General features: G+C 39.5%; 1 protein-coding gene across 1 annotated transcript in view; it reads left to right on the forward strand.

Annotated features, from left to right (window-relative positions):
- The window catches only part of LOC138792901 (sodium/hydrogen exchanger 2-like), a 50,473-nt gene extending 38,162 nt beyond the window's left edge, over positions 1 to 12,311 (forward strand). Inside the window, exons 5-12 of the mRNA XM_069970977.1 lie at positions 841 to 1,046; positions 1,317 to 1,406; positions 3,446 to 3,516; positions 5,844 to 6,002; positions 8,274 to 8,370; positions 9,303 to 9,437; positions 10,023 to 10,113; positions 11,512 to 12,311. Coding sequence (XP_069827078.1) covers positions 841 to 1,046; positions 1,317 to 1,406; positions 3,446 to 3,516; positions 5,844 to 6,002; positions 8,274 to 8,370; positions 9,303 to 9,437; positions 10,023 to 10,113; positions 11,512 to 11,876 — 1,214 coding nt within the window. The 3' untranslated portion in view covers positions 11,877 to 12,311. The remainder of the gene's footprint in view (positions 1 to 840; positions 1,047 to 1,316; positions 1,407 to 3,445; positions 3,517 to 5,843; positions 6,003 to 8,273; positions 8,371 to 9,302; positions 9,438 to 10,022; positions 10,114 to 11,511) is intronic.
- The last annotated feature ends 282 nt before the right edge of the window (positions 12,312 to 12,593 follow it).

Below are 12,593 nucleotides of genomic sequence, written 5' to 3' on the forward strand. Positions count from 1 at the left end.
AAATCCCTAAAGAAGAGACCTACACCTACAAAAACTCCTCACTTCCCATAAAGTATACTAATGCACACAAATACAATACCAATGTTTGTACTTCATAGAAACAGCTTAAACAGTAAAACTATTAAAATACATGTGGGGAAATGTAGGCTGTTACACCTCTATAATGATACATAATGTCTAATATTTGATGTAAACCACAATACAACATATAGAAGATTAAATGATAACATCATATTACAAAGGACAACATTCCATAAGACAGCCAGCCACCATATTATAACAGTTTATACAATTAGTAAGGTTGCCTTGATGTGGTTGTCAGCATATGAAGTGCTGCAGAAACAAGGTCAAAGAATAAAATACCTAGTACAAATTACATAATACCCAACATATTTCACCACACAGTTTCATCAGGGGGCGGCCTATTCCACTATGGAAGACCTGGCACATGCATTACACAGACTGGTTTTGGTGCTGTGGAAATACCGAACACTTATTAACCATTATAACCACAGATTATAGCGAATTAACAGAAATTTTAGCAGCAAACACCATGCAATCAGTTTCATGCATCGTCCAAAGCAGACCCTCCTTTTAAGGGGCTGTTCACACTATGGAATTTGCGCAGTTTCAAGCAAACTCTGCAGCGAAATTCTGCGTAGATTTCATAGTGTTAATGGCCTCTTAAGTTGAAAACGCAGTTGTAGTCCATACTGTAAACTGTTTCTAAACAAGCGTTTTTTGTTGTTTTAATACAGAAAGTTGTACAGAGTCCACCGAGACATTTTCTCATAAATATTAGTTATTGATATAAGATTTTTTTTTTTATATATTCTATAGGTGTATTTATTCTGACTCTGATAATAAACCGGTTCCGTACAATACAACTGACATCAAAAGACCAGTTTATCATTGCATATGGGGGACTACGAGGGGCAATCTGCTTTTCCCTGGTATTTCTCCTTCCAGATACTACTGCATTTCCAAGGAAGAAACTGTTCATTACAGCAGCTATAGTGGTTATCTTTTTTACTGTGTTTCTTCAGGTAGGAATATATTTATAACATGTTTTTAATATTGTTTTCTGTATGGAAATGAAGAGATGACATCCTCTATTTTGGGTTATGTGCACTCTCGGATTGTGGCTTCTGTTTTTAACGGAAATGAAGGATACCACTCATGCCTGACCCAATTGACCAATAATAGGGTCATAGGGTCTGGTATAGTGATTCTGGTTTTAATTATAAACTATAGTGGAATCAATGGAATTGTATCTGATCATATATATTTTTATGTTTTGTATTTTTCCTTTTTAGGGGATTACGATTCGTCCTCTGGTGGAATTTTTAAATGTTAAAAGGGCAGATAAAAAGCAGCAAATTATCAGTGAAGAAATCCATAACCGGGTAAGGCAGGACCATACACACTGATAATTGTGATAATGGATCTCTAATACTACAGGGCCTCAATATTCCTGCAAAAGACAACCCCTTTTGAAGCGGATTTAGAAGTTATTACTTTCCATAAAGGTCCCCATACACTTTCAATAACTGACGGCCGTCATTTACCTCTCCTTCCTGTCCTGACAACACACAGGAACGTTTAACACGTTTGATACAGGAGGATACAGGAGCTCTTGCTGTGGCTTATCGCTCTGAAACCAAAGGGGTTGGCCATGATTTTCGCCACTGACATCGTATGCTAATACACTGATTGACGAATTAATCCACTGCGAGCGGTGGGCTTGGTTGCTTAAGGTCTAAGGTGTATGGGGACCTTTAGAGTTGATTGCAAATAGGCTTTTTTCCAGAAGGAAGAAAACTGTCTCCTATCCATGGAGCACTGACTAAGGGTGTGTTTACACAGATTTATCTGAGAGATTATTGAAGCCAAAGCCAGAAACAGACTATAAACAGGGAACAGGTCAAAAAGGAAAGACTGAGATTTCTTTTTTTTTTTTTCAAATCCATTCCTGGCTTTGGCTTCAATAATCTGTCAGATATATCTCTCTGTGTAGACACACCATAAGGGGGCATGTCCCTACAATGTCTGAGTCTGTCAACTTTGATTGGAAGGTCTTATGGTGCCTTTACAAAGAGATTTTTCTGACCGATTTTTGAAACCAAAGCCAGGAATGGAATTAAAAAAGAGGAGAAATCTCAGTCTTTCCTTTATGACCTGTTCCCTGTTTATAGTCTGTTCCTGGCTTTGGTTTCAAAAATCTGTCAGATAAATCTCTCTGTGTAAAGGCACCCTTAGACTACAGTATGTGAGAGCACCCCTCCTACAGGTAACGCCAATTTACTCATTCTGTAATTTTCTATTAAGAATAACAGATGAATGGAACATTGTAGAACCATAAAAAGATGATCCAGAATTGTTATTGGAGAAGGAAAACCTGTATTTACTAAAGCATGTTAGAAGAGGTCACAGGTCCTGTTTAAATAACCTTGTATACTGTATATACTGTACAATCAGGTTAATTCATAGTGTATATACTGTACTATCAGGTTAATTCACCAAACCATTGAATAAATGAACATAAATTAATTAGATCCTGCAGCACATAAAATAAACATATACAGGTTAGAGAAAGGCAGATGCAAGTTTACTCCATTCCATATTCACAGCTGAAATGTATAACAAATACCAATGGAGAAATGACTAAGGGCCCTATTCCACGGGACGATTATCGTTCGCATAATCGTTAACGATAAATGATCCAAACGACCGCTATTGCGAAAGACCTGAAATCGTTCACCCATTTACATGGAACGATAATAGTTACTTATGATCGTTCTTGCGGTTGTCTTGTTCGTCACTACTAGGAACGACCGAATGACATCTTATTCAATGCGAACGATTTGCGAACGAGCAACGATAAAAATAGGTCCAGGTCTTAATAAACGATCAACGATTTCTCGTTTGGTCGTTAATCGTTAACTGCTATTCAAATGAACGATTATCATTCATGGTCCTTTTACACGAAACGATTATCGTTCGAATTTGCACGATAACGATCGAATTCACAGCGAACGATCAAGCGACGAGTGACAAATCGTTCATTTTGATCTTTCAACATGTTCTCAAATCATCGCTGGTCTTCGCAAAAAATTCGCAGCTCGTTCCATGTAAACAGTCTTTCACCGATTTCACCTGTGTGTGAGATAGGCTTAAGCAATCGCAAAACGATTTTTCCGTACGATGTATCGTTCCGACTAAAAGCTGATCGTTATAAAAAAACACATTGTTCATTCAAAATCGTTAATCGTGCCATCGGGCGAATTATCACTCCGTGTAAAAGAACCATTAGATTCAAACGATTTAATGATAATCTGAACGATAATCGTGCCGTGAAATAGGGCCCTAAGACTTACCTTCAAGCTGTGCATTACTGATGTATCACACTAGCTCTATCAGTAACTAAGTGTCATTTCATTCACAGTTCTTGGATCATGTAAAAGCTGGCATTGAAGACATATGTGGTCACTGGGGACACAACTACTGCAAAGACAAGTAGGATTACTATTACATGCCTTTTATTAGTACACAAAAATAGTGATTTGGAAATTGTAGACATGTGAACAGCTATTGTTCTTTAAAAGAGCAGGTGAGCTCATTCATCTGTAATGTGCTTCCGAAGGCCCCCCCCCCACCTCCACATGACCCACTTCAGAGAATGGAGAGAACAGAATTGGCGCTGGCTAAACCAAGTGGTATCGTCATAGTCAGATATGATAACAATGCTTAGGATTAATCTGTGCATCCACAAATCCAAACCTCTGCTAAAACAGTTTTCAGAATGTTGACCCAGCTCGCCCACTGCAGGGTAAATAAATTATAACATGGCTTTCATTATAATGAATAGGTCTGCCACCACCAGATTAGCTTTATTGCATTGGCACTCTACACCCCCCCCCCCCCCCCCCCCCACATTCTATAACATCTATATGCTGCAATAGGGCTTCTGGAAAGGAGTTGTCCCAGGGTTAGAATAACATGGCCGATTTCTTTTAGACGGTGCCACACCTACCTGTTGGTGCCATAACTAACAGGCAGCCATTTTTTTTAACCTACCCTGAATAGAGATGATCGAACAGTGGAAAATCTAAGGTTCTATAGAACTCGAACCTTGCCGAACCTTCCGCATTTGATTTCCGATGCCTTCCCAGGCCGTGGGGAAGGATGAGACAGCCCGGGTACCACCTGGAATTCCGGGATTCAGCCTAGGTAATAGGCTGTATCCCGGAATTCCAGGTGGTACCTGGGCTGTCTCCTCCTTCCCCGTGGACCAGGAAGGCATTGGGAATCAAATGTGGAAGGTTCGACAAGGTTCGAGTTCTATAGAATCTTAGATTTTCCACTGTTCGATCATCTCTAACCCTGAACAACCCCTTTAAACTCATGACATAAGAGTGATGTAACCTTTAGAAAACCTAGGAATATGGCATACTGCAAAAAAAAACCTTTTGCTCAGTTTTTTCATTTCTGCATAGTTTGAATTCTGGGTTAGTTGCTCAGTAGATTGTTCTGGAGAGCCCCCTTTAACCCCTTCCCGTGCAGTAGGAATGTATATATACGTTCCCTGTACTGACAGGGTTATTGATGTGAGCGGAAGCGCTGTAATGACTGCAATCCCGCAGCTGAGTTTCATTAACCCCTTAAATGTCGGGATCTACAGCAATCGCAGCGTTTAAGGTGCTCAGTGACAGATCAAGCATCTGTCACTGAGTGATCGGGACCCCTGCAGCCGTGCTATGGGGGTCCCGATCGCATGTGCCGACAGGCAGGGGTAAGCTTCTTACCTCCGTCCTGTCGGATCCGCGATCTATGTGTAGAGTCTGCTCTCAGGCAGGCTCTTTACATAGATCGCTGATAACACTGATCTATGTTATTCTATGGCATAGCATAGATCAGTATATGCAATCTAATGATTGCATATTTTACTGTAAATAAGTGTTAAAAAAAAGTGTAATAAAAGAGGTTTTAAAAGTATTAAAAAACCCCTTATAACCCCCCCAATAAAAGTTTAAAATACCCCCTTGCCTATTATAAAAATATAAATAAATAAATCAACATATTACATATCGTAGCATGCGGAATTTTCAAATCTATTAAAATATAACATTGTAGCGTGTGGAATTGTCCAATCTATTAAAATATAACATTATTGTTCCTCCACGGTGAACTGCGTAAACGCAAACAAAAAAAAAAAACGCACCAGGATTGCTGATTTTATTAAATTATATATCACAAAAAAATTAATAAAGAGCAATCAACATTTTTCTGCTACACCAATATGATAGTAATAAAAACTAGAAATCATGGCGCTAAAAATGACACCCCAACCAGCCCTGTAGGTGGAAAAAGTGCTATGGCTCTTAGAAGGCGGGGAGGAACATTGCATTAATTTGACCCGGACTTTTTTGCATCAAAGTCTTGAAGGGGTTAAGTAGAAATGTTACTTACATTACCAATGGGAAAAGTAACTGCCTACATAACCCTTCCCCCAAATATTACTATATGACCCTGTAGCCCGGAAACTATAATTGGTTTCTAATTATACACAGCAGTTTGGCATTGCATATTATTAGCAAGGTTGCAAGTTTACGAGGATGACATTGTTACTGATTTACTCAGTTTTTTAATGCTGGACATAAGAAATGACTGGTAGTTTTTATTGTGTGTTAGTAAATCTTATGTCAATAATTGACTGGTGGGTTGGTTGAATGTTTTCTATTATTTTTCTTGTTAACTTTTTGACATTTCGGTGAGTAGATAAATGATGACCTTTTACTCTTCCACATTTATAGCAAATGTAAATATTTCTGCTTTTTTAATAGGTTTAAATACATTGATCAAAAATTCTTGCGAAAGCTGTTGGTCAGAGAAAATGAGCCCAAATCAAGTATTGTTTCCTTGTATAAAAAGCTGGAAATAAAGCAAGCTATTGAGATGGCAGAGACCGGCCTAAGCAGAGATCCTTCTTTATCTTCCTTAGGGTGAGTACACAAGTACTATGGGCAGGTGGTCAAGTGAATGCACTATGCTCTGCTATCTAGGAATCTTTTTCATTTATTATTTTTATTCATTTAAAGTATATCGTGCTGACATAATCCATAATGACAGGTCAGAGGTTATCACATTGGTCCCTGAGCCACACAAATTTCGAAATGTGTGTTATTTTTTTTTATATGGGAAGAAACCTATACAAACACAGGGAGATCACAGAAATATGGTGCAGATGTTCTCCTTAAGAAATATAACTCTTATTTCAATCTGTCGCTCCAGCACTAAGATATAATTTATAGAAGTTGTGTGCAAACTAGAAACTAGAAGATAAAGTCCACAGGGAATTCCCCAGGCTGCAGAAGCCCTGCAACATTCAGCCCCTTCCCCCCTAAGCTCAGCACTGGAGCGATGGATTGATATAAGAGTTATATCTCCATTCAGGTTAACAAGTCATATAGCACACTGCCTTTCTTTTTTTTTTTTTTTTTAATTTTAAAATTTTTATTAAATATTACACCATATGACAAAACATCATAAAAAAAGGGGAAAACCACGTACAAAAGGACTTACAGACCCTTTCACAAGAGGTAGTCTTTTGACATCAAGTTTGTACTACCCACAAATTGGTCCTTGCCCAGCGGATCTATCACAACCCAATTTCGAATTACCCCTCTTATCCTCCCCATAGCAAAATAACAGACCCAACATAAACCTTAGCACATCAAATGAAATAAGCACCCCCCCCCCCAACCCTACCCCAAATAATCCCTATTTCCACAATGTACACCTAGAGAAGGGCAGACCTGGCACAGCATGGCGCGGCACTCCATATCCTCCTATTTATAAACACTACTATTATTAATACCATTACCCTTACCCTTCCCCACCCAACCCCCCATTATCCTCTCTCAACACCTTGGGACGCCAACCCCCCCCCTCGCCCTACACTTCTCTAAACACCATGGTTAAACTACCATATACCCCTCCCCCTCCTTTCCTATTATTCCCCCTACCTCTACGGACCACGTCCAGGGCGCAGAGGACGACGACCGCCCACAGACCAGGTCGATCACAAAACACCAGCTTTCATTCACGGAGCTACCATCGCTTTTAATCCCTCTTACTATCGCAAGGAACCCGTAAAGACCATCCCCAACTTGGCTCCCTCCTCTCAGAAGGACACCCTCGGGAATGTTACCCTCCACAGGTCCCTTTACATGTGCTGGTAACACCTGGGTCGCCCCCGATGGTCAATGACCCCATGTAAAGGCCATCCCCCCGTACGGCGACCCCCGGAAGTCATCCCCACACACTACCAAATATATATTTATTGTTATGCTATCAGCATTTTCCTTTATTTATATATCCCTACTACGCAAAATCAATTATTGCACATTGTTCTCTCTATGGCGTCTCCTTTACTCTCAGTCACGCCTTTCTTTAAGTCAGTAAAAAGCTGCTGACAGGTTCTCTTTAAAGGTAAAAAAAAAAAAAAAAAACGGAAAAAAAAAATTACACTTACCTGTCCTGATCCCTTGCAGATACTATCTAAAAGTTCTCACATGCTCAGTGTTTCCTGGTTTCTTTTTTTCACACACAAGAAATGCATGTGCAGTCAAATCACTGACTGTGGTGATAATTTCTTGTGAGTTGAAGAGGAAAACTAGACCGCTGAGCAGCAGATACCGGGAACCTTCCAGATAACAGGGGCAGGGTATCTTTATTTCTAAGTCTGGGAGGGGGGGGGGGGGTTGGCACCAAATAACCCCTAAAATTACTATATTGTGACTATATTGAAATTATATATTTTGAGAGTAACTAAAGAGGTTTTGGTGCTCTAACATTTTAGAAACCACAAATGACAAGCCAGAAGATGACTTTATATTTAAACTTCTCAATGAAATTTCTCACTTTTTCTTTTTTTTTGGCCCATAGCAACCAATCAGAGCTTAGATTTTATTTTACAGAGCAATATGCAATATTAATTGGTTGCTTTTGCCAGCAAAGAGACTATTACTATATGACTATCTGTACTTTTCTCTGAATAATCAGAAGGGAACTCTATTGCAAAATATGGTGTATAGTGGGTAACTTTATAAGCCCATCTCCACGAGGGACATCTGTGTGCTAAAAGTCCCACCAATGATAAGAACAATGGGGCAAAGAATACAACTGATTGCTTTTACCATTTACTGAACTTGTTAAAAAAAATTTTGGCTTTTTAAAAAAAATCATGTTTCGATTTTTCTCCCACAAACCAGAACATATGAAAGAAATAAAGTGAACCCCCTTTCTGCAAATGAAGTCAATGAGATGCGAGATGTATTATCAAAGAATCTCTACCAAATCCGTCAAAGGGTAAGATATTATACTTTATTATATGCACTATTTAGTTGTTTTACATTCATCAGGTAATACTGTATAGCTTACAATCAAATGAGGTTCTGTTAAAGGTTGTTTCCACTCATTATAGTTTAAAAGGAAACCCATATGGGGACTAGATACACTGGTGGCTTTCCTGTGTTCCCCGCTGTCTCTCTGCTTTTATTGCTGGACATGGCCAGTGATGTCACTCCCTCACTGCTTCCCTTCAGAGGTTGTTAGTGGTTATGCTCATATCTGAGCACACCCCCAGTGGTCAGTGTGTCAAAGGGTTATGTGAACACTGTGTATTCTTCTCACTACTTAGGCTCTCCTCCCATTAAGACCACATAAGCCTAAAAATATTTTTTCTCCAGCATTCTGCACATCACAGAGCCACGTCCCCAGCTCTTGTCTTCCTTTCCATTTGGCTTGTAAGGCGAAGTCATGGCTACTAAAATGACCGTCATACCTGGTCTTTTAGCTACCTATATACTCCCCACTACTCAGTGGGAGGAATGGAGAAGGAAAGCCATGTAGTCCCCATATAGGATTTATTTAAAAATAATAATAATAATAATTATTATTATTATGGGGAAAACCTCTTTAGCGCTATTGTTTTCTAGTTTACATCATGACTTCTGTATTGTTGATTTATGATTTGTTGGACACACATCAATGCTAAATAAAGATCACACAAACAGACACCAGTGTGAACAGAGCCATAGAGAAATATGCACAACCTTTGGATATAGAACTAGCTGGTTATATCTAGTATAAACTTTAGTAAGTGGAGAATCTGTACATGTAACCAGGCTAATGTCATTGTGGTTACAGGATATACATAAAACACTATTCTTTTTACCTGCTAATGTAATAATGACCAATATGGGCGATGGTCTCATAATATTGTATTTTCATTATTGCAGACACTTTCCTATAACAGACACAACCTTGCAAGTGGGACCAATGAAAAACAAGCCAAAGAAATTCTGATTCGAAGAAGGCACAGCATGAGAGATAGCATAAAGAAGCACAATAGTCTTATTACAAGGAACAGAGCGGTATATATCATTTGCTTTTTAACATTTTGTAGAGTAGCCCTACAAATGGGAGACGTTAGATAACATAGAGCTTTCACTGCGGTTACAGTGGGTAAGGTGATCTTTTGTATGAGTATTTCATTGAAGCCCTGCAAGCATGTACAGTAGAAATATAATGAAAAATTAGGTAAATATTAGCTCATAAAGATTCTATTTTTAGTGAGGATTTCTTCCTTAGTTAATTCCACATTAATATGATGGTACATCTTAGACTGGGATAGTTCCAAACAAAATCTGGATGTACCAGGACACCCCTAGTTGTCTTTTGGGTGAGCACACTGTAAATGACGAATGACAATGACAAGTCTGTTTTGAGGTGTGTTCTTTCAGGTCTCCAGCCGTTCCTACAATACAGGATTATAAGGGTGTGCTAGTAACACTCATCCTTTAATCTAAGTGGGATAGTTTTCCAACATTCTAGTTAAGTATGTTACATAAACATAATGCACCACAGACCAGATATTGTATTATAATAGAGAGAAATGGTATAAAATAGAAGCAATCTGCACAACTTGTTGATCTATGTTGCACGTTTCTTTTACACAGGCCACAACACACCACACTCGGTATTTGTCTCTTCCTGGGCACACTAAGCTGTCTGAAGCAAAACCAAGAAAGAGTGCAGCGTCTTTTAGAGGTAAGACTTAAAGAGGTATTCCAAGATAAAACTAATTCGTCCCCATCCACTCTACTCAAAACAAAGGAGCTGAAGGCCAATATGGAGATTGCCAGGGGGTACAGAGGTCGGACCCCACAATCTCTTACCTGTGGGTTGGAAACAAGTTAGTTTTATCTTGGAATACCCCACTAAGAGAATCAAAAATATGTTCTTAAGTTTAGGTTTCAACATGGAGTTTGCATATTCTGCCCATAATTTTTTTCCCTACCTTGTCAGTGCCAGTACCGGGATCCCGTTGGCGCACTGGAGGTGGGTCCAGCGCCCCCAGTGTAACGATATCCCCTCTCCTCGGTAAAATGCCTCCATTAGAAACAAACATGGCTGCATCACCGAGAGGATAGGAAATTTGTTACACTGGGGGCACAGAGCCCATCTCCACTGCATACAGCGGCCAGTGCAAAAGAAGAATATGGCGCTGAACGCAGAAACTGGGCAGCGTTTTGAAGAAAAGATAGTGCCACCTGGTACCCCACGATGGCACAGTAGTGAAAAAATTCATGAATACTAATAGTACAGCCATATAAAACATGTCATAGAAACATAGAAAATCTATCAATAGTTTCCATGCACTGTGACTCATAATGTTAAGTAGATTTTTACATTATATGGAAGCTGGACTTACCTGCTATAGAGTACCAGGTCATTTTCCAAGGTGGAACAGCGGACAGGAAGACATCAGTGTGAAGCATCAAGGGGCTAGGTAAAGGCAATGAGTCCAAGCATAGGTTGTGGACAAAATAGTGGGAACTGGAACAGGTAGAAGGTTTAGGGAATGTGGTGCAGTTTCAATATCGATGGTCAGCAGAACAGGGGTGCTAATACTTTAAAGGAAAATCTCACACATACACTTATCACACAGAGTTGCAAGATCAGGCAGAAGTCAAACTCAAGATTTCACATGTTACAGAATACCTTTGCTAGGGATAAACCACAATATAGCTTACGCATAAATAAACAGGTGGCACACATTTAAATAGATAGAACTATGCAAGAAAAGGTGAATTAGGATTAGTAGTGTGCCTGCTGGCCCTTTAAGAGGCAGAGAGAGTACAAGCAACCTTCATGCCAGACCATAACATGCATGGGAGGAAGAAGCATAGCAGTGGCAAGGGCTGAGCTGAGCACGTAACGGAAGCATGAGGTGGCATACGACAAATCAGTTACAGCCATATCCAGTCTACACCTCTAAACGTCTGATATCACATTAACTTGACACGTTTTATAACTGTGGTTAAACTATTTTTAGGGTAATATTGTAAAGTGACATACTGTAACTAGTTTATCACATTATATCTAACCTCTAAGTCATGTAATATGTAACACTGAGAAACCATTGTTCTTTTTCTATGTGCACAGTGGGTGATTGTGACTCAGATGGTGGCAGCTCCAGCCAAGAATTAAATTTCTACCCCAGTGCGGCTGACATCTTGCGGAAGGAGAGGCAACGGCGTGCTCCATACAACAGCAAGTTTGAATGGGCAGATGAAAGGCAAAATAGTAAATCTGAGAACTCTAACACAGTGGGCGACTCCCCATTACAGAGAGGATTTATGGAGCCACTCTTACCTAAACCAAGGTTTGGCACTTTAAGAGATGACAGGGGGCCAAATGAAGAAAACTTAACACCTGTTCCTCCACCAAGAGTAAGAAGAACATCTGAACATGACAGTCAAAGACAGAGATTTAGAGAGGATAGACCTCATCCTCGAGCACCAAAGTAGTTAAACAAACTTTAGTTTCGAATCACTTTAAAGTAAAATCAACCCATTATTTGACTTCATTCAATTAGGATGCAGGATGCCATGTACTTGACAAGGTTTCATGTTTTAGTTACTGCACTACAAACAGTTCAATATATTGTCCTATACAGAAATGTTTTATAAAATGTAATGTTAATGCAATGCTTACTGTGTAAAATGGTAAAAAAGACACCTGGAGCCATGTCAACTGATGTGTGTTCATATATATACAAAAAATAGCACATTGCACTGATTTTCTGTTTCCAGGAACCTGCAGGTAGGAAACCTGAAACAGTATAGTATGAAAATAGTTTTTTATTGTAAAGACTAGAGATGAGCGAACCTGGAGCATGCTCGAGTCGGTCCGAACCCGAACTTGCAGCATTTGATTAGCGAGGTCTGCTGAACTTGGATAAAGCCCTAAGGCTATGTGGAAATCATGGATATAGTCATTGGCTGTATCCATGTTTTCGAGACAACCTTAGAGCTTTATCCAAGTTCAGCAGCCCAAATACCAAACGTTTGGGTTTGGATCGACTTGAACTCAAACCCGGTTCGCTCATCTCTAGTAAAGACTAAAAGAAGCACAAATCATTTGTACTATTCAAAGTTCCAAAACAACACATGATTTAAAGGGTTGTTGCAAGAAAACAGTGCTCCCAGTGCATTAAAGGGCAGTGCTCCCAACGGTGCTCCGGA

The sequence above is a fragment of the Dendropsophus ebraccatus genome, chromosome 5 (genome assembly GCF_027789765.1).
Source record: "Dendropsophus ebraccatus isolate aDenEbr1 chromosome 5, aDenEbr1.pat, whole genome shotgun sequence".
Taxonomy (NCBI): Eukaryota; Metazoa; Chordata; class Amphibia; order Anura; family Hylidae; genus Dendropsophus; species Dendropsophus ebraccatus.